The sequence below is a fragment of the Solenopsis invicta genome, chromosome 8 (genome assembly GCF_016802725.1).
Source record: "Solenopsis invicta isolate M01_SB chromosome 8, UNIL_Sinv_3.0, whole genome shotgun sequence".
Lineage (NCBI taxonomy): Eukaryota > Metazoa > Arthropoda > Insecta > Hymenoptera > Formicidae > Solenopsis > Solenopsis invicta.
In genome coordinates, this window is record NC_052671.1 from 14398764 (window position 1) to 14426001 (window position 27238).

A 27238-nucleotide genomic window follows, 5' to 3' on the forward strand; every position below is an offset into this window, starting at 1 on the left:
ATTTGTAATGAAGTGTGAAGTGTGAGTCCCTGAGTTCGAGTAGCACGCTACAAGACAATGGTTACATGTGCTTAGGAAACGGCAGTGGGCACTAACGTCGATCGAATTTCAATTGCATGCCCAAAAGCACAAATCTTGGACAGCGGCGATGAAAACGATCGGCAAGAGCGCAGTACGCACGAGTAAATAACAAGCAAACGATAGGTTAGTTACCCTGCTGCCCGAAGTCGACCGAGCGTCTGCTGCTCCTCTCGGAATCCTTCGCAACGCTGCTTTTCCACAGCACTTACACACGATTTCACACGCGCGCGATTATCACTGAAACGCTACGAATACAAAATCAATTGCGCAGGGCGTACGTAATTCCCGATTAAACGTGATTCTAGAGCGCTTCGCTGCGCTCCGTCTCCGTGGCGTCTCGTCGGCGGGAAAGAGCGCCGGTAGCGGATGACGTCAACTTCACTATCGCGACTTCGATTTATCGCGCGAGTCAAGCGAGGGTTGAGAGGCCGAAATCGAGACGGCCGATCGAGAGTATCGAGGCGGTTTTCGTGCACGCGCAAGGTGTTCGCTGTTTCGCGCGTGCTGTAACGCGCGCTAACGCGTGCATGTGTAGAGAGTGAAGATCAACCGCGTCGATTCGACATCTGAATTCTAGTTTGACTCGCGTCGTGCGGCGGCGGTAAACCGGAGTGAAGTTGCCGACGCTGACGTCATTTACTATCGACGCTCTTTCTCGACAACGGAACGTCACGGAGACGCGGCGCAGCGAAGCGCTCTCTCGAATCGCGTTTAATCGGGAATTACGTACGATCTGCGCAATTGATCCCGTAGTCATTGCGTTTCGGTAATAAACCGCGCGTGAGAGATCGTGTGTAAGTGCTATGGAGAAGCAGCGGCGTTGCGAAGGGTTCGCGAAGGGGCAGCGCGACCGGGGAGAAGGGTAAGTAACCTATCATTTACTTGTTGTTATTTACTCGCGCGGCACTAATCGCTCGCGACGCACTCGCGTCGCCCGTCCCATCGATCGTTTTACATCTAGCTGTCCAAGATTTATGGTTTTGGACTTGCAACTGAAATATATGTCGATATTCATGCCCATCGCCGTTTTCTACATATCGTAACCATTTTCTCGTAGCGCACGACTCGGTCTCAGGGACGACGTTACATTGCAAATCCAAGTGTGTACATTTGTGTATAAAATTATGTAGTCACTTTTTACGTATGTGAGTGTAATATTTTTTATGTGCTTAGACGTGTAATTTAATATTGATACACGTGTAGGCATTTAACAAGTACAAAAGTTGCACGCATAATTTTAATTTAATACATACAAAAATGCAAAGTGACTACACATTTTACACACTTAGATTGCAATGTAATCGTGATTGAATAGAAAAAAATTGTGAAAATCTCAAATGCAACATGGAGATGGGAAGTAACGAGTTAAGATAATGAGAAAAAGAAATTGTTGACTAAATATTTTTATTTTGAGTAAAACTAAAGTTTAACTTAAATACATAAATACTTGAATTTGAAGAAATTTAATCCAGTTGAATCTTCTCAGCCGAGTAACGCCATTATTTTTTCGATAATTTCTTAATTATAAAAAATTGTAACGTTATTACCAAATCATTATTATAATAAAAAAAGAAACGGGTTCATTAAAAAAAAAAAAAAATTGTTAACTTGCCTAATTTTTTTCAATTTAATTATAATTTTTTCTTTCAAGTGTAACTAACGTTTAACTTAAATATATAAAATACTTGAAATTCAGTTTAAATGTTTATATATCTAATTTAAATACATCTAATTTAAACACTTAAATTTGAAAAGATTTAATCAAGCTAAAGAAACTTAATCAAGTTAACAACTTTTCATCTCAATGGAGTAACACCGTTACTTTTTCATAACAACGATTGGGAGTGATGTTAGAATTTTTCATAACGATAATTTCAAGGATTGGAATAGTTACTTTTGACAAGTAACTCGTTATCATTACGCATTACTCATTGAAAAAAATAACTCGTTGGTTAACTCATTACGTAACGAGTAAAGTTACTTGTCAAAAGGTACTATTTTAATCCCGACTTTGCAATTAACGTTACGTAAAATGGTAACGTCATTACCAAATCGTTATTATAAAAAAATAAAAGTAATGCTGACGCGTTATGACAAGTTAACGGGCTAAAGATACACGAGCAAAATTAAAGATCGCGACGTGTAATTAAAATTTTAGATATTTATAATACGATACGGGCTTGAACTCGTAGCGATGCGATTTTAAGGTAGACATCCGTAAATGGAGCTAAATTAAATTTGTTTACTCAATTGGCATGCACGGGATCGGTACACCGCGGGCGCAAAGAAAGTTCGCACGAATTCGTCCATTTGGAAACCAGATAGACCCAGCGATACGCGCGAAGCAAGACAGAAATTCGATATAACACGATCGTCGTGCATGCCGCCGGTCGTTATCGATTGCCGGCGCATTTTGCAAGTAACGCCCATCGTGCCGCGATAAATTTTCGCGGGCACGTAAGTATGTCTGCGAATCACGTGATCGCATGCGGCGTTTGCCTCGTGAAAAAGAAGAAACTACGGGCGCTGCAAGCGCGATTGCGCGATACCGCGATAAATTTTACACCGCGCCCCGCCGCCGCCGCCGCCGCCTGCATCGTCTGCATCGCGATTCGTCCCGAAGCGATTCGTCCCGAAGATACGCCGAACTATGATTTATCTCGCATCACGCACCGCGTATCGTCCGCGGATCGGATGACGCAGGTGAGTTTAACGTAGGAAAGAGTGCTGAGGCTCAATACGCTGTAACGCGGGATTGCGAGATCCCGCCACTAGTGTCCCAATAAATATTGCATACAGTCGGAGGTCGGCGTATTAATTATTACGATTCCCGATGGATTGCCGCATCAGAAATATTCCGATAATGCGATTACGGCGCGCAAACTCATGCATCCGCGTGTACAAGTGTGCACGCGTGTATCGTGAAGCCGCGAATCAACACTATCGCGTTTTCTTCAGTATTTTCGATTAAGTTAAATATTCATTCGAAAAGTTCACGCTAAAGATAGGAGGGAATTACGAAGTCAGAGTAGTGGTGCGACGTCCGTCAAATTTCAAAAGATTTATTAAAAATTTGACAATTTCGTAACATCATTCCAAATATAATTTATGCTCATAATTTATGTATTACATGTGCAGCGGCACGTTACGTGTGCGAATATAAAGAATCAAAAATAAGTGCATTGACGCGTTGCTGAGTTGTGACGCTGTCTTTCGAAGAGACACGCTCTATCCGGTAAAAAGTGTATAATAAATATCACAACATGATTTAATAATGGACATTCGATGTAAGGTGGAAGGATTATATTCGCATGTTAATCTGTCAAAGGTTGACAAACTATTTATTCAGATAAACGTTTTGAACTCTTGGTTGTTCTTCGATAAAAAAAATCGTATTATCAATCAAAAAAACTTCAATAAAATTATTCGTCAAAATTAAAAAAAAGTTATCAAATTAACATCAATAAATAATAATAGATTGACATAGTCAGTACGTATTAATGGCTTTTGATTTGTTTGTCGTCTATTGTTTTTGTTTTATGTAAATTGGATCTTGATTTTCAAGAGTATTTGCTACGTCAATCTATTATTATTTATTGATATTAATTTTATTTTTAACTCTTTTTCATAATTTTTTTTAAATTTTAACCCCGGATTTTATTTATTTATTTTTTTTGCTTTAAGATATGCGATTTGATACTGAAGAAGGACCAATAAGGTTTCGAAACGTTTATCTGAATAAATAGTTTGTCAATCTTTGATAGATTAAAATCTGGATATAATCCTTCCACTTTATATTAAATGTTCATTATTAGATCATTGTCATACTACTTTTGCATTTGCATTGATTGAGCCTTTTATTATTCTTCTTGTTAAAAAGTATTTAATAGCGAGTCCGGCAGAGATGTTACTGACGAAAGGCGTTCGTCCATCATAAACGCAACGATAAGGGACAAGTATGCGGTAGTAATTTGCAAGCGAGCCAGCGTAGTTTCGGTAAACGTTTCCCCAATCGTTCCCCTCGAAAGCTGCGATCAGGAAAAGCGCTTACTGGGACATAAACAGCGCAGTACGCAGGAGAAGTGGCGGCATTAAAGCTTTTACAAATCGCAGTGCAAAAGATCTAACTCGAGCGAACTCGTAAAATTACGGAACGACACTCGGTCGACTCGCCAAGACGTCCCGGTGAAATGTTCATCGACCTCGGGAAAGAACAATTGCCACGGTGAGTCTATTTCATCGCTAACGTTATTGTTAGATCTCACAGAATTATTTAAGTTTCGATACATTCGGATTAGCGACGTCGGAAAATAATTCTTCGCTTATAGATTAATAATTATTTCTTAATTTTTTAATAAATGCTGTAAATTTAACTTTTCCCCTCTCGTGCTATTTAAAAGAAAAACAATTTAAGTAGTATTAAGAAAATCGATAAAAAAAAAGAGTCATCTTTATATTAAAATACACCGTGCAGAATAAAATACGGTACGTTAATACGTGACGCGACTGTTATTCATAATAATTTAATATCTAGCATATTCCGCGCAAGATAATAAATTAAAAAAAAGATTAAAGTTTCTCAGAACTCGGGGCGCCGTAATTAATTCCAAAAGCGTAATTGATGTTTCACGATATTTTTGAAATGCCGGAAGAGAGAGAGAGAGAAAAAGAGAAAGAGAGAGACAGAGAGAAAAGCCCAGGCGCACGTACAAACGTTGCCTAGATTTCCCACGTGTCATCGTGTTGTCAACAGCAGACGGTTAATCCTGTCTCCGTGCACCACCGGTGACCAGTGGTTTCCATGAATGAGTATCCGGCAACGTTACTTTCCCCGCACGCTCGAGCGTAAAACGTTCTTCGCGATTCGCCGAGTGTGACTCTCTCGGCGCGATCGAGCGCGGATCTTCTCTGCCGATCGGGAGCGAGAGCATCGACCGATTTCGTAGGTACACTTTTAATACGATCGCGCTTACGATCCGGTCCTAAAGTGGTGACGCAACGGGCGAACGGGACCCCAATAGGTCGAGATGAGAGCCATTGTATGGCAATCTTATAATTTAGACAATCACCGATCAATTGAATGGGCCTTTACTACTGCTATACATGCAACGACCGTACACCGGCGAGAGTGAATGATGAATGAATGAAGGGACAAGACCGAATGAATGGACAGATAGTTGGCTCCGCTTAAACGTTCGTAAATAACCGGCCGCTTCATTCAATTACTTTCAATCGCTTCGAGCCAATAGATACAATTTAGAAAAAAAGGGAGCCCCGAGTGCGAGCGCGCCTTACCACTATGCACTTGTTCGCCACGATACTGAGAGTACGGGCGATCACGAAAACGAAGCGGAGTTCTGGCCTCGCGCACCGGCAGAGACGCGAGATTTATTTATTTATTTATTTTTAATTCGTGAGCCAACTTTTCTTATATTTATTGACATGTTTTCGTCTGTGAGAATTATAGATAATTGAAAAATATACGACACTAACGGCAGCTTCGTCAAATAAATTGATTAAACGTTGGATCATCTTCGAGTCGCGTTCATTGATTGGCATCAATTTTTACAACTATGAGTTACGCCAACTTGTACGCGTTGGCGGAGTTACGAGTTGGCCATTTCGAACCGTAATGGAGCCCGCGGTCGGAAAGAAAGGTAACTCCCGCCCGAGAGGACATTTCGCTACGTGCGCGCGCGCTAATCCTTGGAAACAGGCTTAATTACAGTCGCGTCCGAAACAGGATAATGGGCCGGGCGCGTATATGGCTGTCTCGTGTCCGGTTAACTAGCGTCAGCTCGCCCCAAATCGGTTTATCGTTCGGCGAAAAGTTCCTTCAATTCTAACTGACTCCGTCTGCTCGCGATACTCAGTCCCAACCGAAGTTCTCTACATTAGGCACTTGCGTATTACACCTGCAGAGTGGCGCAAGTCCGATGTCGCGCCAACTTGCGGCCATTAATTAACATTCCCTCCTATCGCTCACGAAAGTACATTATACGACTTCCAGTTAAATGATTTAACTTTAATCCAATAGACGGTCATTGTTAACTCTGCAGCAGCGCATTTTGCCTATGCAGCACGATCTATTCGTGCGCTAATTTCTGTTGCATGTCCGTAATAATCATTTAAAATGATCAATTGGATGCGCGGGATAAAGACAGAAGGGAAATCTATCTTGTCAATTAATCATGTTTACCTCGCGAAGTAATAAAGCTGCAACGCGAAAACAATGCTTCTGCTGAAGGAACTAAAAATGTACGCTAGATACAGATCTGAAAATAATTTGGTTGGGCTGTGAAAATAATTGTGTAAGCTCAAGCGTGACGACAATCCAGCAAAAGTTTCGACATTCCAGTCAACCAGCTTGAGTGTCCTACATAATTATTTGGACGGTGAAAAAAAAGAATGTTTAAATGTGTATCTACTCGAACTTTCAGAATACTTCAACAAAAATGTTCTCTCCGCGTAAAAAATAACTAAAGACAGGCATAATCTTGTAAGTACTGGTTTTTTTTTAAGAAAATCATGCATATGTGAATGTATTGTATATTCGAGAGGTAATATGTAAGTTGCATCAATATACGGACGGAACATAATGTTCGCGTAGACAAGTGTATGGCGACGCGATTGTATACGATAACACAATTTCATCGTCAAACCGCGACTAGAACGAATGAAAAAAAAAATGTTATCTGCATCAGTTGCCGCGCATCGCGCCATTAACGGCGCGTCTCGACGCTTATGGCATGCATTATATGGCGCTTTGCCAGATAAGACAATAAATATTGATTGTCAATAATTCTGATGACGTTATCCAAGTTCCGACGATCGAAGGTATTTTCATTGGAGAACATGGCGCAATGTCGACAGGCAAGAAACGTTGTGCAAAAATCATCGCTGCGTGTTGCATAGAAAGAATCGATTATTGCCGCAACGATAATGCGCCGTCATTAATATCTCGTTGGCATGTAAAGTAAATGTCCCAGTGACCGAACATGCCCCTATCTATATCCACCAAACACTTACATAGAAAAACCCATTATTATTTATCTTACATATATGTTTTTTTCATAACATTCAAATTAACTTAATCGTAATCTTTAAATTTTTAAACATATTTACAAAATATTTTAAATATTATAAAAGTTAATGTTAAAAAGGATTAAATTTGTTGCCGAATTAGATTAGAGTTTCTATTTTAATGATCTTAAATTTTCTTAAATTTTTTAAGAAACATATATTTAAGATAATATACGTTTGTATTTATTTTTATATTTATTTTATAAATAATACATTAAAGATAAGCATTTTGAATTGTTCGGATACTCGTTCGTTCAGATGCTCCACAAGTTTTTACCATTTTCGAAATAGTTCAAAATTTTTTTATACCTTTGTGTATTGATAATAACATTTTGTATTTCATATACACAACTCTTTCAAAAATACAGCAATTTTGTTCTGCAACTATAATTCATAGTCATTTTTAATGTCAACTATAAATTTGTAGTTGTTTTAATCATGCATTTTATAAGCTATTAGTTATTAATCATAAATACTAAACGAATATTAAAAAAAAGTTACATTTACTATAATTATGAGTGCATTTAGTACATAAAAATGTTTATTTTACTTTTTCCACTCATATTTTGGAATTTTACTACATTAGTATTTAAGATTATCATAATTAATAGGAAAATCTTTTAATAATTGGTAAAACTATTAACATAATTGAAGAGTCTTACAGCTAAATCTTAGTATTGATATTTCTTGAGTGATTATATATATATTTTTTTTTCTTGAAACACATGCAATTGTATAATCATCGAAAATTTAGTAATCGCGCAGTTTCGTAAACTTCAAGTTGTATATAAAGTCATACAAAAAATATCGACACTAAAATCTAGACTACACTGAGAAAAGAAATACTTATTGATTTGACTAAATTTTTCAGCTTGATTAAATTCTTTCAATTATTTATGTATTTGACCTAAATACATAAAATACTTGAACTTGAGTTTAAATACTTACCTATATATTTAACATAACTATATGCATTTAATTTAAATACATAAATGTTTGAACTAAAGAAATTCAATTACGTTAGAAAATTAAGTCTAGTTAATAACTCTTTTTCCTCAGAGTATAACCGTTAAAGCTCTTCAATTATTTGTGTATTCATATATCAGTCTATGCACTCTTATTATTATGATTTATAAACATAATATTATTAGCATTACAGCAGTACACTAAAAAAAGTGTTTTATATTCAAGTAAATATATTTATTATAATATTATTTTCTTGATTTAAATAAATATTAGCTAGTATAAAATGATTTATTTTTAAACTTGGGAAATGTTTCTTTAAACCAAAGAAATGATGTTAAAATAAATATATTTATTTAAACATAAAATTTTTCAGTGTAATAACTATAAAATGGAGCTCCTAACCATAATTATTTTACACCACATAATTAAAATCAAAAATATCAAACACTTTCCCTTCAGTGTACACGTCCGCTTACTAGAATATTTACTTTAGAGGTCCTGCGACAGATTAGGTTTCAATTACGTTAGACATTGGTGCATCTGTTCGTGCACTCGCTCGCGGCTTCGTTAATGATGTGGAATTGATGAAAGCGAAGAAAATCTGGAAACGCGAGAGATAGAAAGCGATCTCGCGACCCGCGTCGTGTCGATCTGCTGATAAACGCCGATCGACGGGGGCTCTGGCCTTAGCTTGTCACACGGCCGCGAGACCCGCCGCGTCGCTCGCCACGTCACGTCCGGATGAATTTACATGCGTAAAACGAGACGGCCGGGGCTCGGCGATTGTCGATAGCGGGTTTCCTTTTCCACCGATGTCGCGATGACCGGATCCGGCTCGTGATCCTGCACTAGAGGATCAAATCGACCTCGATGATTAGCAGCCCACGATGACCCCACCGCATTGACGTGCGCGTGCGACGCGCTGTGACAGAAGGAGTGACGGAGGGGCAGCGAATCTCCCGAGACGCCGAGGATCGTCGTCGAATCGCAAAATCGCATTCGCGCATTATCCATAAATATATGAAAGTGCGCGCGCCTGAATAACGTTATATTTGTTATATACAGCTGTACTTTATGTGTGCTGTGAACAATAGATAGTCATCGACCCTGTTTTATGTCCCCTTCCCACATACCACTTCGCGAAGTGATTCGATATATGATTGCCCTATCCATTCGATGTCAATGCTTGATCATAAATTTATTCTATCAATTGCTCTGACCAAACAATTGAATGGTATCTTTCCAGAGCACATTAGAACACATATGCTACACTGCTTTATGTTAGCAGCAACGTTAGCGCGAACCAGTCGCGTTACTATGTGTGCGCAATATTTTTAGCTAGTGCCCACGATCAGTCGAACTCGCGACGAACGAAACGCCAGTCTCTTTCACCGATATGTATTCAATTAAGATAAATGCAGATAATTGCGTTTTCTCTATAAATCGTGCCAGAAACTAGAGTATACATAAATTCATAATTCTCTCTGAAGGATAATCTTATTTCTAAACTTGGTCAACGTCAATAACAACGCGCATATTTTATTCGCTTCGACCGAGTAGTTCCGAATATAGCTTAATTATGGAAAGTCGATCGCGAGCATTTACTTGCGAATGGCCGCGGCAGTTTTGTGGAGAACGAATGGACCGTGTGTAGCCTGTGTCGGCCAGCTGTCGCCCGACGTGGCGTTGCTATCAGAGGCGAGAGGAAAGCTGGGTGTTTGCCCGCGACCAACTTCCGGCTGCTTATCAAGTGCTCTTCCGTTCGACCGTTCGTTTCGGGTATTCAATTGTGGACCCGCAATTGCGTATTCCGCGAGCTTCCAGTTGTTTTACACGATTTACTGCGCGCCGGTAAATACATAACGCGCCCAACGTTACGGAAGTGATCTTCTGCGGATTGCCGGGGTCTAACTGGTTCAAGCACTATGTCGCAGGCACTTGGAAACGTACGTTTTGAAAAGAACGTTAATTTTTCGAGTGCCTGAAAATTCAGCTGGATACGAATGCGAAAACTTAGTTGGAATATAAAAATAATTATGTGGGCCACTCAAATTGATTGCTAGAACATGAAGACTCGCTCATCGCGCTTCGAGCGTCCTACATAATTATTTTGATGGCGCACTGAAATTATTTTCAAATCCGTAATCTAGCTGAACTTTTATATACTTTAGCAAAAAGTATCGAGAACCGGGAAATACACTTATCGTCGTTGCTTAAGACTAAAACGGAATCATTAATATTCGGACGGTGATTAGTGGAGCGCGCGGTGAATACTCATTCAGCTTAGCGGTTCGAACTAATAAGAACTATTTCAAGCTTTTCAATATTCACTTGATCGGTGTTTAAGTAAAGGAGTTCCTTATCATTCCCCTAATAAATTTGCCAAACGTAGTCACAGGTGCATCGCATATTACGATCGTACATGATTAATTAATTAATTAATAATAGAGTGGGGTAGGAATAGCGTTCAATGAACACATGGCGTCGTGCACGTTAATTAAACGTAATCGCGGGAAAAATAAAATATAGAGTAATACCATGTTCCTTGCTAATTATACACCACTTAGAAAAATGAATTAAGGGTTAAGGGTGTACGAGTGAAATGAGGTGGAAATATGGCATGTAACAGGTTCGCTTGTTCCGCAAGCGCTTGTATTCGTCTGTTATGGCAATCTCCCGTAAATTATGTTTCCCAGGTAATTGCTCGCTCGCTGAACTCCTCGAGTCAGCGACGAGTACCTCTCTCTCTCTCTCTCTTTCTCTCTCTCTTTCTCTCTCCGTCTTTCCCTCCTTTCTCTTTCTTCTTCTTCTCCTGGCTGTTTTACCCGCCATCTTTCTCCCTCGCATCTACCCGCTCGTCCGCGTCCACTTCGCACGTCTAATAATCATGTAAAGCAGCTCCGGTTATCTGTCTGCAATAATTGCACATTGTCGAACGCAAATGCATGCGTGCATCACGCGCCTGCGTCGGTAAGCTCGACAATGTGAAGGCGTGCAAGAACGCAGACGTGGTGCCTCCCTCCTGCGACGCCCTCCGTCGTCGTTGCCATCGTGACGTCGGCGTCGGGAAGAAGGAATAAGACGTCGGATTTTTTCGCGGCGATCGTAAATTCCGCGCGCGTAAATAAACCGCCGATATTAGTCACCGTTCCACTCCACGTGTACCTCCGTCGCTCATTTCATCGGCTGGTCCATTAAATCCTAAATCAACTCCTTCGCTTTCTTCTATTTCGCGATTATTTGCTTATTTAATTTTATGAGGTTCATAGATCATTTTTGTAACAAATTCCATTAAATGTTCGACAAAACGTATGATTAATTCCTAAACATTTGCCAAAATTATATTATAAAAAATATATAGAGGAACAAGTGAGATAAAATGTCCAAAGATGCGTGAAAAAAATTCGAAACCTTTTTAGTGTGACTTTGCAATGTTTACATAAATGTTTGTGATATTTGTAAAATAGTTGTGACGGTGAAGTTAGCAAAGATGCGCTATCGAATATGAGATCAATTATTCGCGTGCTTAATAAAGCAATTTGAGATAACTCTCACCCTGGGCGCGGAATGTCGTAAGGATATTAAACAGGACACGGTGCGAGAACTTTTGCGAGGCGCGAAATCGAATCCGCCGAGTAAATTAGCCCAGGCGCAATGATCGTGCAGTTATTGCTCCCTTAAATCAGACGCAGCCGAATACGAGATACGTTTGCGGCCAAAGTTTATTTAGCCTCGCTTTACGGCTCACTCCGAATTCACTTAAGCCCGAATCGCTGCAGGAATCGCCACGATGTCGTCCCATGCGATTCGGAATTTTGGAACCGCTCCAAGCGACCTTTGAATAGTTTTCGGAAGCGGGGAGAAGCAGGGGGAAAGAGACAAAGAGAAACAAAAAAAATGTAGAGAGAGAGAGAGAGAGAGAGAGAGAGAGAGAGGAGGGACGGAGGGAAGGAAAGAGGAAAAAGGGAGACAGACACAAAGAAAGAATCATCATTCGTCAATCAGAAGCTTTTTTGCCACGCAAAAAAAAACATGATAACGATAATGATAATGTTTTATTGCTTATTCGGATAGAGGATTCAGAAAAAGATTACATGAACTAACAGTAAATGTATTCTAGAACTACAAAAAAATTTCTTTATTCTATTTACATAAATATTTCAATTAAGAAATTTTTAACTTGACTGCAAATAAGCTATTAGGAACCGAGTGAATAATTTTTTGTATTAAATAAAAATGTTCTAAAATATGTATTTTTTTAATGTACGTAACATAAACTACAGATTTTCAGTATTGATAGTCAATTTCGGAACGCAGGTTAAATACATTGAATTTTGTTTGTATTGTACGATTTTGTCTTATTCTTGTTTCGCTACTCTGGATGTTCCATCCTTGTCCTCGTGGCAATTCTTTCGACGCCGGAGGTCCCGAATACGAGGCACAATAGCGACTGGCATTCGAAACTCCCTGCACGCTTATTCAGAGCATCTTCACGAGAAGGGGCTTATTTTCCCGTTGAAAGAAGCAACGAGTAGTGACAACGATTAATCTGGTCGTCAGCGAGTGTTCTTTCAAATTCAGATTTAGCTGGAAATCCAATTACCAATTGCATCTTATTTTTCAGATATTAGAGATAGCGTGAGTTCCTTTCAGTTGATCATTCGTAACGTAATGTGTATGTAATAATAGTAGTTAATGTGTGTAAAACATTATGTACAAACTAAAAGAACATAAGGTTCGAATTTCGGAATCCTGTGGATTTGCCAAATATTTCTGCTATCGTGTACAGGTCTCGCGAGTCTCACGAAGGTTCGTAGTTCGCGACCCGCATATGTCCCATGGAGGTATGCGCCTCGCGTGCCTGGCGCATCTGTTGCACACGCGACGCAGACAACTTGCGACACTACCAACACGTAGGACGATGTTACAGGGTGATCCATTCGAACACGTCGGCGCTTCGCATAACTTTCCAAATGATTGGCAGAAAAACGATTCGGTAATTTTAGGTGTAAACTCAACGCATGCAGCGTGCGCAAATTATGGCAATAGATATTTTCGGTTGTATCAGATTCTCAAGAAAGAAATTTCTAAAAGAAGTTTTCGGGACAAATAAAACGTTAGAGGTATATGAGAAAAGTAAAATTTTACCCTTACAGTACCGATACTTGCTGAAAGTTTTTAAAAAGATTTTGTTTTAATCTTTTATATTTTATGTGTAACAATTATGAAAAGATTCTGCAATATGTGACATGGAATGGTTTGTTGCAACAGAAATATTTCTAAATCTGTTACATTAAGTATATTTGAAAACATTTAAAAAATGTTGCAAAAGTTTTCGCGTAAAGTGATTTTGGAAATCCGCAAGCAGTACGCGGCACCGCCACTAGATGGATACGGCTCTTATTTCTCGTAAGTAAAAGCCATACAGGATAAAATAAAATGTGTAGCATTCCGAGATTTTTCAATAGTCTGATGAAAAAATTTCTTGAAGATGAATCATCCAAAATTAAGCTAAAAAATGAAAGTAAATAAGATGTATTTGATAATACAATTTCATTCAGTTCTGTTTACAAATTAATTCGGGGACTAATCCCAAAAGATTATAATTTTTCAGAATAATTTAACTTCAGTAACTTTTGACAATATTTCAAGAAAAAAGGTAGCTGAGTTTGTCAATATCTTTCAGCAATTTTTTTATAAAATTTCAAGTGTAAAGATAGCGGGAATTTTGCTATACCAAAGCTTTCAAAAATGTTGCAGATATATTTCAAAATTTTATAAAATGTTTCACTTTTCAGTTGAAACATTTCTGAAATATATTTAAAAAATTACGGTGCTGTAAGGAAAATAAAAACTTTTCCCCAAGATGCATCACGTACATATATACAGAGAATAATATTTCGTCGGACGCGACACCCGGTATAGTTCGCGAAACGAGCAGCCGGCAGACACGAAAGCGTCTACAGTGCCAATTTGCAATTACTATTATACCCAGGTATTATTCGACCACACACGTACGAGTCCTCGTATCGAACCGCGACTAACCCTCAAGTTTATGGTTTCGGCGTGTCCAGGTCGGGGACCATACAGGGCGACGCGTCCCGAGAACCTCTTCGGAGTCGATCGTGGAAGTACGCGCGTGGGTGCAATCGGGACTCCGGGTTCGTAGGTCGTGGGTCGCGGTAATTAAGAGGTATCGCGCCTTGCTGGTCGAGAAACGCAGATATAATACGCGGAATGAAGCGACCTACGTTATCTGCGCGTGTAACGCGAAGCGCGAGGATTGTAAATATGCTCTTAGATTTCACAAGAAGTATTCTCTCTCTCTCCCTCTCTCAGTGTATTCTGTAGATCTTGTTTACGGGGATGCATCGGAACGGTCAACGGCTTATTGACGTCTATAAGACAGCTCGGCAAATATTTGATCGCGACGTTGTACTAGATGATTCGTGTAATGGTATGCATGTATACTTTGTGAACACTTGTGAAAGTATTCGTGTGATAAGACCTTTATTCTCGACGGACTTGAGATGTATTACACCTATCTTCAAAATAATGAAAAAAATATGAAAAAAATTGCAGATTGTCTTCCATTACAGTTGAAAGTAATAAAAAAAAGTTTAGTGACAATTTTCTATCTGGATCAAAATTTATTTCAATGAAAAGTAGTATGTTTTTCCTAATGGAAACCCAGACAGTAGAAAGCAGTAGAAAGTTTAAAATCGAAATATAAAAATAAACATTCAATATAGCGACTTACATATTTGAAAAATAGAAATAGAAATAATTAACTTAGCGTTAAAATAAAACTAGATGTTAATGTTATTAATATTATTATTATAATTTTAACATTCAAAAACACAAACATTTTGACCCTTGTATTCTCAGTGCCATTTTTATCGTTCTTATTTTAAAAATTTCAAATTTCGTACTCAAATAAATTTTACTGATTATGTACGGATTACGAATATTATAAATAAGTTCTGCTCTTGAAATATAAAACTATTTAAAGACATTTAAAAGATGTGTTATAAATATTTTTGCAAAAGACATCTTACATAACAATTTTTGTATTGTGTTGTCTAGGAACGTTCATACGCTGTCATCATTAGAATATGTAACAAAGAAAATAACATTGAAAATATGATAAGACAGATTTTATTCTTTTTTTCACAAGTACTTAGGGATGATTTATGCCGAGTTTCATTATAATTCTGAGTTTAGTTGTTCTGTAAATAAAGTTCATTGAAATTTTAGGTCACGTTCCATATAGATGTACACTTTTAAATATTTAAAGTATTTTAACGCTTTTTTCAATATCTTCGATTATTGTGTAAAAACTATCTTCCGCACTCTTATTCTCCAAATTATAATATATTCACATCCAAAATTTACCATCGACAGTAAGTATTATAAAAATGAAAAATGATAACAAAAGGAAATAAACTTTAAAATCGTATTGCTAAATCTAAATATTGGCACTACTGAATAGCTTCATATGTACATAACATTTATTTTTATACGAAACGTATAAATATTGACACATTTCCAATTTCAGTTACATTTTGCAGAGACTATACGAATGATACATCTTTAAAACATACCGAAGTTTTTAAAAATATTTTCTGCATTCATATTTTATTTTTTTCAAGTTATATTCACGTCCATAATTTGTCGCTGACAGTATTAGAAAAATAAAAACTGATAGCAAATAAAAGAAATAGACTTTAAAATAGTGTTGTTAATATAAATATTGACATTATTGAATAGTTTTATATGATGTATATAACATTTATTTTTATACGAAACGTATAAATATTTCAACTATTTTTTTTACAGAGTCTACACGGATGATACATCCTTAAAACCTGTCAAAGTTTTTTATTTCAAGCTTCGTAACGTGAATTATGAAACTAGTGAAAACCGAACATGCAAAGTGCCTTCTGTGAATTATCCATCCGTATTAACCGAACTGTTATAATGTACTAGTAATAAAAACGTTCTTTTTCACATTGTAACGTGCAATTAATACATCGACAGAGACACCCAAGAATCGGTGACCCGCGAAGTGAACGTTTGTGCGGACTTTCACCGGCGGCTCACCACAGTCGATCGACAGAGAATGACGTTTCCAGGTCTACGGAGGAGAACACACTCCGATTCCGCTTCTGCCCTCGCCGTTGTTTGTAGCAGAAAGCAGAACGCAAATGCAATTAAGAAATAGCCGCGAATTTATGCCGAAGAATTACGAGAAGATCAATGTAAACCACGTCGTACGTATATATTTATAAAATCGTTCCTCCAGCATCTGCCTTAATCTCGTAATTGATATCTCGTACGATGAGGAAAAAGAAGAAGCCGAACGTTTCACTTTACAGCGCGACCATCGCGGAAAATATATCATATGGCAATAAACGCACACAGTTATCGGTGTAATACGTGTAAAATCCCTGTGCACATTCCCATGCGCGCGCGCGCGCGCGCGCGACGCGCATACGACGAAGCGACGGTGCTTCGTTGTCTCGTCCATCGTCTCGGCAATCGAATAAACTATCGACGGGAAAATAATTTAACGCCAATACTGCCTACGTGAGTCGTTATCGCGCCGGCGATCCGTGGTACTCCCTCGCGTGGCATTTCACCCGGTAGTTAGTGGGTGCTTGCTCGCTCGCTCGCTCGCTCGCTCGCTCGCTCGCTCGGGCGCGCGAGCATCTCCCGCGACGACGCGTGTATTTGGATATTTTTAGAGTGTGGGTGAATCACTGTTTGGCCGAGCGCAGCCGCGCGCTGCTCACCGGCACCAGCACCGACAGCTAAATCACCGATTTCAGAAATAACGACCGCGGAAATTAATAATCCCCCTGGTGCCCCGCAAAAAGTCCCGTCTTCCCCTTCTTCGCGCGCGACGGTCCAAGTGGACCAGTTGTCTTGCGACGGACGGTTATACGCGTCCCACGTCTCGCGGCCTTTGTTATTATCGCATGCACGATTGGGCGCTATTTTATATTACTGATCAAAATTGCCGCGACGGCGACGGCGCTCGCGCGCGTCTTGTTTCGTCTCATGAGATATTCGCTGTCCAAGCCCCCCATGTCCCGTCGTATGGAATTCCTCGTCCGTGTCTACACGCGAGTAGTCTCGCCCGGCCGCATTATGACTCGCATTCCTACTCGCAACATCAGATCGTTATCGTTTTATCTTTCCAGCCATCATCGTTGTGTCTTCGACACGGTTACAGCGTGGGCAGAGGAGACTATGATGATAAGAAACCGAACTTTTTTTTTCCCCCCGCTGCTTTTACGATCGATCATTAGCTCCTTCTTTCCTCCGCCGTGCGATCTCCATTGTTCTCAATACAATGAATACAATAATATCTTGGAAGGAGGAGAATTTTTCGACAGCGGCAAGTATTTAAGTTGCACGCATTGTTCCAAATGCATTTAGTGACGCGATATTTTACAGCTTTGCGAAGCCCGATCAAGAGTCGTTGGGAAAAAGGTAACGCGGTAACGTTGAAGGTTGAAGGGACGCTTCCCCCCGTTCTATACTCATTCATTATGTATTTTAATAAGGCGAGCAGGCGAACGGCAAATATATACGCGACTGCGTGCACCTGCGTTCGCTTATAGTCGAGCGCCTAACCGACCACGTTGCTTACTACTAGCAGCTCGTAAAACGGGCGAACCTCGGTCTAGTACGTAGGTCTAGACCAGGCCTGGACTAGACCAACGAGACGGCGAATCCGAAATAAGCCCCTGTATTCTATTTCGAGGCCGACACGCCGCACCATACAGTACGGTCGGTGTCGGTATAACACGCTAATGATTCCTTCGTCGACCTCTCTTGCTCCCGTCCTCCTTTTGTGTATACGTGCCACTGTCATTGCGCCCTGTTTGGACGCATCGGGGGTTTAAAGTTGCGTCTGATTCAGTTGGTGTTTAATCAACAAAATATTTTTTTAAAATATCTAATTAATAGAGTATTTAAAAAATGAATTTAGAAATATTTAACCAATAAAATGTATTTAAAAAAAAGCTATATTTAAAAAAATATTGAATCAATAAAATGTATTTAAAAAACATATTTAAATAACAGAGTATTTAAAAGGTATATTTAAAAAATGCCTATTCAATAAAATGTATTTAAAAATCAGTATTAAAAAAATATTTAATTAACAGAATATTTAAAAGTACATTTAAAACATGTTTAATTAATAAAGTATATTTTAAAAAATCATCGTATTTGCTTATTGATTTCTTGCCTGTTACTAGCTCAATAATTTTTCAGCAATTAATGTTTTCGGTAAACCGTACTAGATATTGTAAGATTTTTTATAACAGTATAGTCTGTTTTAAATAGCATACGCACGTCTGGGATATAAATTTAGACGTTTAAATGGGGATAGCGGCACTTTCGTATTGAAAATGTCGCCAGACTTTATAATACGTTGCTAATTATTAATATTCATTATTGTTAATAAAAAAGTAAATTGAATATATTTCACTTTATAAAATGATTTGGATATGATATTTCCCACTATCTGTAAATCATGATTAACGCTGAGTAATGTAGATAAATAAATAAATCAAGTGTTCACTAAACATAATTAATACCCGAGCAGGTTTATAACCGAGCTGCTCTGTTAAACCTGGCTGCTTTAATTTCTTTTTAATTAATAGTGATATCCAATTACTATAATTAATTTTTAACGAGTGACGATAATCCGCGCTAATGATATTGCACGTCGTAAATCCAAAATATATTGCATTGCAGTCAAGCCTACGAGCAACATGAAACATTCATTCGTGATTTACACTTCACGATTTCAATGTGCACATGGAACATATACATAATATTTTTAACAATGTCACAATTTTGACAAAGTACTTTCGACGTTGCATTTAACGGGACTCAAATATTCTAAAATTGTTACTACTACAGAATTAATCGATTACGTAAAGAAAAGTAACGAAAAATGAGACAACACAATTTCGTACGAAAGATGTGACATCCATTCGTTTTATAGTGATGTTCATGCGACAGGAGATGTGTTGTGTAGAAGAGAGTTAACTTTCTCACTTTGATTTATCATAAGCAAGTTATATGATTCCCCGTGTATTCGATATTCCACATTTTAAGTGCATTTCAATGTGCCTAATCTGTATCTATCATCGAATTTCCTACCCTAATTCATCAAGTTGTGCAACAAAGCGAATCGATACGTCTTTAAAAATAGAAGAAAACGTGCCAGAGACATTCTTTCGTTTTCTCACATCTGGCTCGTACACAACTTCCTTTTTTTCTCTCTCTCTTTTTCTCATTCATTCGCGCAGTAACATCCACCTCTTTCTATCTTGTTCTTGTTCGCTCGCGTGGTGTCTTCCGTTCCCGCTCACGTCCGCGTGACTCATGTCGCGGCGTGCGACGACGCGCCTCGGTAAGTGTCGCCGTCTCTCGGGGATTTCGGGAACCTCGTCGGGGATTCTCCCCCCACTACCGCGTGCGCGGAGCCGCGAAACGTCTTCGGCGGTGGGGATGCCCCGTCGTTGCGGTGGGGGCCGCAGACGGAGGGAGGAGAGGGTTAGCCACGGCAAAACTTTTGTCCATTCACGGCCGACACGCTCCTAATTGGGAGTACGCTCCGAGGTCTCGTTCCACGCGCACGGATGCTGCTGGACCGGACCGGAACTGATACTTAGGAATCGTATTCCTTTTTCCTCTCGCGCTCGCGATTGACACTCACGATCGAGTGCATCAGGGATGTTCTATTTATCTTATCGAATCTACGGCACGTTAATCGTCGATCGAAATTATTTTTCTTCGAAAAATTATGTTCTTCAGGCAGAAAAATGCCATTGTAAGTTGTGCGCGCGTTTAAAAGTAAATCTGATAAAGAGGTTAATAAAAATTAAATTTGTCAAGCGGCAAACGCAGATTCGGACATGCGAAAACTTGTTTTTGCGTCCTTTATACTCCGCATGTCAACGTGTATTTGTCAGCATTCATGCATGCTTATCTAAAGGAAGTTATATTCGCTACACACACATATTCACATATGTCAATGCAATTTCCGTTCGGTAAACAGAAAGTTTGATCACTAGAATTGAATGTAGTATTTTTTTTTCAATCATGGTCTTGAGAGTTGCTATTTCGTGTCGAAATTGCAGACATTGTTGCAACGATTTTTTTTACAGATTTGTTTTATAGAAACAGGATGGATTCGCGACGACCTAATTTTCCAAAATTCCGCACGACTAGCTCGATTCGACTGTAGTCGAAAGAGTGTAGACAAAATTCGTTATTTGATATTAATTCTACGTTTCTATAAATTCTATAATGTAAATTATTAACGCTATTTTACAAGTGTTCGCATTTGATTCAACTTGAAAGATTTTAAAAAAATTTCCTGTAAATCGCGTACAAGCAGAACAAATGGCTTTTTGACGAAATCATTTTTTGCGATCATAAAAATGTTTCAAAGTTACAATTCTGATTGACAGACACGGAGAAAATGATCGGTGGAAATGTAAATGATTTTGCGCAAGTTTTTTCACAGTTGTGCAACAATGACGAATCAGCGTCGATATGAAAGTCAATATGATGATGTCGAGAAATGTACCATGCTAACGAGCTGGGAGACTCACTCGATTGTCGTCGATAGCGCGCGGAGTCAGAAAATTGCGCTGCAATCTTGTGCGCGTCGCCAGACGTACGGAGCAATGCACTTTATTCCGTTGCGCGCGTTTTGTCATACGGATGCTTTTATGGAATTACCATGAAAGAAACTACAGAGACCCGTCAAAAAGAAATCTGGCGTATAATTCCTATTATAATCGCAGTCTTTCGCCTTTTGTTGCTGGTCGCGGCTCTGATCTAATGATGCCTCTAAAGTGACAGGCCATTTGCAACTTTGCCTGATTTAGAAACCGCGTCGAATTAAAAGTACGAATTCGCACTGCTCAGCTACCGCGTCGCAGCGAGGGAAGTTAATTCGCTTTCACGATTTGCAATTCGATCGGAAACGTTTTCGTGTGTTCTACTTGTTCAGACGTTACATTATGATATGAATAATTTTAGCAAAATGATCGTAGAAATGTCCTTAATAGTTCAATTATCGCTGCATCTTACTTTCAACAAAAAATCCGACTTTTTAATTCCGTTTCTCTTTCTTTCTCTCTCTCTCTCTCTCTCTCTCTCTCTCTGTAAATCTCTCTGTAAATATTTTATTTATATTTTCTTAGTGAAATGTAAAAGCGCAAAATTTTGTCAAGCGATATTTATGGTTTAACAAAGATTTGACCTGGAGAAACTTTGGTTTTCCCAGGTTAGACGAGCGGCGTGCCTACGTCATTAGCTCGTAGCCTAATCAATAGACATAATTATGAAACTATGCGCCATTAATAGTCCCGAGCCGCGCGGGTCATAATCTCGTGGTGAAGGACGGTGCGGTACTAGTTCGCGCGTTATTAAGCGGGTGTATTTTATAGGAAACCGGTAGTTGGGTAATAACGAGCGAGGGTTGCCAACGTTCGATTATGGTTCCTTAACATTATTACATGCTAAAAGAGAATAACTAATAAAATGCTTTGTATTGCGCCCCTCAAGCAATATTGAATCAATTACGGTGTTGGAAAATTTCAACGCTTACGTTTAACATACATGTACACATGCCTCCATTAATAGCAACAATATCAATCCGTTAACTGGCATTTTATAAAATTATTTCCAAGCAACAGTAAATAATTACGAACAAGAATTGGAAAGCTAGCTATAATATTTAAAATAAATATACACGTTTCACTTTGCTGACTTATAGAAAATCTGTTAATGTTTTATTTTTTAATAAATAATGCATAGGACATATATCGGATTTTTTTCCCTGAATTGGTTTATAGGGCACGAAAAAAAAAAAAATTATCAACTATTGATATATCCGGTAAAACACTGAACTCTTTCAACGAGTCGTCGTTCATTGACATTTGTCCGATTCCTTCCTTTTTTCGTCACGCGCTTGACTTTCCGCTAATCAAAGGATGCGACAATCGTTTGCACTTCCTGTGGCCAGTCATTAACATCGGCACGTTTCAAGTGGGGCTTTATCGTTTATCAGCTAGCGACAACCCCCTTCTATGTCGGCCACTTTGCCGCAAGTCGGCCGCGCGCCATCCCCAAATCGCTAAACTATCCTCCAAACACCAAGTACCGCACTAGGGAAACTTCGACGTTAGCCACCCTCACACCTTCGCCGTTTGACCCTAGAATCGGCCAAGTGGCCGAGAATCTGACCAACGAGCAATTACGGGCGAGGTGCCGAAAGATTTTGCGGTAGAAGATTTACCACCAACGGACACATTATTTACCGAGCTAACTGAAGAGCAATTCTATTTTCGAGAGATACGCCCGGAGAGATGACTCGCATCGCTCGATAGTGATGTTTGACAAAACGTTTCGAACGTACAAATTATCTTAATGAGCGGGCGACTTATAAATCACGCGGCACACTGACAGTTATACATTCGTCAGCCACGGGCACATTAAATCCTTTCTAATTTCTTCTCATTTGGCCTTCGCGAGATGACAGATCGTTCTTTTTTTTCTTACTAATGGTCAACGATACAAATAGTCCCAATGACAGAACTTACGGCAAATCGGTCTTAATGGATATCGGTAGCTCGCATTACTCGTCAATATTCGTCAGAGAAACGCGGTGATTTAATTTTTCCTCATTAACTGCCGTCCCCCGATGGACGTAGCGCCGATTCGTCAACGGTTATCGAAACAGACGAATTTGTATATGAACACACTCGCGAAATACACTCTCTTAAACAGCACGTTGTAATTAACTTGCTTCGATATTCCGCCTGTCAATTAAATCCGTACGTGCTCGCTCTAAGAATCGCGCGCGGATGCTGCCAGATGATGTGACAGATGAAACGTTTTTATTTATCGGCAAGTAAATTTCACAAAAATTTTACTTAAAGTAACGCGCGACAGTTTACCGGCGAAAATCCGATACACAGCGGTCACTAATGACGAACGTACACGATTCCGAAGCAGATACGAAAAGCGATCGTAAGCATTGATAATTCATGTCTTTCTGAACTTATTTTAGTAAGTAAAGAAATTGACGTGTCGCGCAGTGCGCACAGAGTCTAACGTGTATTAAAATTTTAATCGACGGATCCGACGATTTTCTCGACTTTATTTCTCACTTTGCGCCCCGAAAAAATGTTATTTATAATCTTATATTAATATTTCACTTTCCTTTATGAAATTCTCACTCCCGCAACTCCGCAAACACTTTCGCAATCAATTAAAATACTCGCGGGGACCGCGGATGTCGAAACAAATGTGAAATTCGTCCATTTTACACGAAATCATATTTAATTGCAGTTGTAATGACACGTCACGTACCGCGAGGCTAATCATCTTACCTAACAGTTTCTAATAGTTTTCTCTATGCGCGAGTATGCACGAGTCATCGTAACCAGTAACAAATATCACAATGTTGAGCGTTTTCTTATCGATTTTCGTCAGCTCTCCGTTTAAATCGTTTCGACAGTCGTATACTGTCATTCACAACTCTTTTTCTTTTGCTTTAGCCGATTCGATTGACAGTTATCGAGACCACAGGTCCGGGACATCGCGACGACGTTAATAGCGCAATACCAACGCCTGGTGTTTAAACAGAAAACTCGGGGCTTTGCGAGGCGCGTGTATTTTTCTTTCGAATTACGCGAAGCGATCTCGTCCCGCGGTAAATACCGGCAACGGTATCGAATGACTGTGTGTTACCCGCATCGAGTAGATTTTCTGATTTAAACGTTCCTACTAGCAGCGGCGAACGCGTGACACGGTCGAACCCTCCGGCAACCCTCCGGGATTATCTCACCCCATGCCAACGCGGAGCGGCCCATTTCCGGATATACGTAGAATGAACGCACACCTACAAAGGTCTTCTCTCTCTCTCTCTCTCTCTCTTTCTCTGTTTCTCGCCCTCTCGTAACGCAAAATACACCCGATCGCGCGGCACACTCTCGTGATCACTTGGCTCTCGCGTGACCCAAAATACTCGGCCTATCCGCACTAATCCTCGTCACCGGAGCAACGTGCACGCAGTTGCGACGATCGCGATCACTTTCCTCCGTCACGTAACGGAAGGATACTTCCCTTTACGTTCGCACTCTATCATCGGCGCAACGCCAGACTCTTTTTTCCGGTCGAAGAAGATATCGGTTTCACACTTTCGCGACGCGGGGGAGAATTCGCACTGATCAGCGGCACTACCCGTTGGGAGCGTGACGTGGTGCACTTACCTGTTGCCAGAAGTGGGCGAGCGTGAACAAGGGCTCCTTCTTGTAGAGCCATTCCATGGTCGTTATATTCCGCGAGTTGGCCTCCGCGGAGGCCTGCATGCTGGCCAGTGCCGCTGAGTTCAGACCCGCTAGTATGGGCTGCTGGAGCGCCGCAGTCACGACGGAGGTGTTGCTACCGGCTACCAGATTGGCGTGGTACACGGTCGCGGTCGGCGCATCCTCCGAACCACCAGTAGCCAGTAGTTGGGCCCCGATCGGCGCTGACGGCCCCTGGAGCCCCAGTGACGAAGCCACTTTGACGGCTTCGAGCTTCTCCGGCGGGCGCAAAACTGCTCTTCCTCGTTTGCCGCCGCCGCCTCCGCCGCCGCCGTCGTCGTCGTCGTCGTTGCCTCCTCCGCCTCCGTTGCCGGTCGCACTCGGGGAACACGTTTTAGGCGGCGGTTCCGTCGGTACCGTCTCTCACAGCCGGCAGTCCACGGCGCAGCGCGTAGCGTACTGTCACGCGTCCACTCGGCGGCTCGCGCTTTCGTCTCACTGCCACGCGATGAGCATCGCCGGGCCGACACTCTCCCGCGGCGACAGAGCGCATTCGACCTTCAGCAGTTTCCCCCTCGTGAAAGAGTGCGTATGTGTTTCCAATGATCGTGCGTCGCGACCGTTTATCGATTCGTTATCAATCTCTGTCTATCGATTCTTCGATCGGTCACTACTCCGTCGTTCCGAGCGCCGATCGTCTGGACCTTACAGGATATTTGCAGCGCGATTCGTTCACAAGCAACGTTGAATCAGATCGCGCACAACTTGGAATTCTGACGGGCCAGACAGGGCAGATAGTCTCACGTTTCCCGAAAACGCGCTCGGTACCGCGACATCATCAGCACTGTGCTAGGCGTCTCGAACTTGCTCGATCGACGGACCGCGTTGATCCATGTCATTCGTCACCGTGTCATCGGTCACTGCTATCAGACGGTCACGGAGCTCCTTGGGTCAGATCGTCGAGATCGCACAGTCCCTCACAGATACGATCCGCCGGTGTCGACGTCGCGCTCCTCTTCGTTCACGCAGCGATGACGATGATGCGAGCAGACCTCTACTACTCGCTGCCGCATCACACGACACGCATCACGAAAACGGAGCAACAGTGTTTCTCACTCGCGTCGGGTTTCTCACAGCCGGGAGCAAGTCAACCGCGACACTCGCGCACTTCGGCGGGGGGGTGGTGGTGGTGATGGGTGCACAATATCGAATACACAAAAAAGAAAAACAATCACGACGATGATGTGAGCACGGAGTCTCCTCCAGTCACACGAGGAAGATCACTTCGAGATTTGGAACACTTAATTGGTGACACTTGAAGGTAACACTTCGATACCCCGCGCGATTTCGAAATCTGCTTTCCTCGTAATCCGTTCTCCAGCAGAGAGTCTCTTCTTGAATCTCGTCGGTGTCAATATCTGACGGCGGGCAATACAATGTCTCGCGTCCGGTGCCTTCCTCCGTCGAAAGGCAGAGTGGCGAAGAGACGACTGCTATTTTTTTTTTCTCGATATCCACCTCCTCTCTCTTTTCCTCCTTCCTCGTTTCGTGTGGTTACACTGACGCACCCGGGTCGCGAACCCTTTCGTCCGCTCTCGTCCGGATGACCTCAAGAAGAGAGAACGAGACCCGTCCTAGCAGGCTCCTAACCTGAAACTAAGAGCTACCGGACGGACGATGCAATGCCTGGAGGAGGTGCAGAGCCAATGGTGGGAGATAGGCGGGATCCGCGAGCCGTAGTGGGGTAGTCCAACCCCCCACACGACCAATCTTGGACTCTGGGAGCGTCCCCACTACGGCCGCGCGCCGTCTGATCTCGGAAAGGACACCGCGCGAGTGGGGATAAGCCGCGGGAAGGAGCGGGAGGCCGCGGAAAGAAGCGGAGGCTGGCTAGGTGGTCCCTACCAGAGCGGATCTCATATTTTCAACTCCCCGACCGCCCTTTTCCAACCCCTGCCGATCGCTAGTTCCCTTCTTCGTTCCTTACTCTTTTTCTTCTGATTTCCCATCCTTTCCATCCGATCTATCCCCCTTTCGCTCCGTCTATCAGCCTGTTTCATTTTTTCGACTTTCTATCTCGCCCCCCTCCCACCCCCTTCCCTTTCCGTCTTTCTCTGTTCTATCTCTCTTTCTACCTTCTCTTGGTCCCTAACCCGCCAAAACTCTTCGTCTTAATAGCTTAAGAAAATATCCTTTGTTGAAAAAACGTTCAAGTGAAGTTTCAAATTTGTCACGATCTCGAGGAACGCCAACGTTTCTATTAATGACTCGGCTAAACAGAGCTGGCGATCATTTACGTCGACAATAATCGGAGTAAACTTTGAATTGAACGCTGAAGATTGATTAAATTTTACGTACATTCGATAAATATATTTTTTTTTTTGCTTGGAGTTATTCTTAATTCACGATCACGAATTGCGTCACTATTGCATTGTGACTAAAGAACATTAGACGAGAGATATAAAAAAGAAAGACGGTTGGAAAGTATAGTAGTAATAATGAAGCAAATGACAATTGTACGTTAGAATATTAAAATAATCACCAATCATAGAAAACATTTTTAATTAAAAATCAGAATTTGATTAGCCATTTAAATATCCTTTTATTAAATATGATGATACTTTTGGGGGGAAAAAATTATGGAAAATCATGGTTTGAAGTCGTTCAAACTGTCATTTACGCGAGAATAAAAGTTACAGGCCATCCAAAGTCTCCTTCCGCGCGGTATATCCGCCATTACACTCGGTGCCTCTCCT

At 40.8% G+C, this 27238-nt stretch overlaps 1 protein-coding gene across 7 annotated transcripts in view; it reads right to left on the bottom strand.

Moving 5' to 3' along the window:
- The window catches only part of LOC105198135 (homeobox protein cut), a 154971-nt gene extending 130190 nt beyond the window's left edge, over nucleotides 1-24781 (bottom strand). For 5 of the 7 annotated variants that reach the window (XM_039452913.1, XM_039452915.1, XM_039452916.1 and 2 more), the window contains exon 1: nucleotides 24447-24781. In XM_039452913.1, coding sequence (XP_039308847.1) covers nucleotides 24447-24545 — 99 coding nt within the window. In that variant the 5' untranslated portion in view covers nucleotides 24546-24781. The remainder of the gene's footprint in view (nucleotides 1-24446) is intronic. The other 2 variants (XM_026135513.2, XM_011164784.3) reach the window with 1 other exon arrangement.
- Between the last annotated feature and the right edge of the window lie 2457 nt (nucleotides 24782-27238).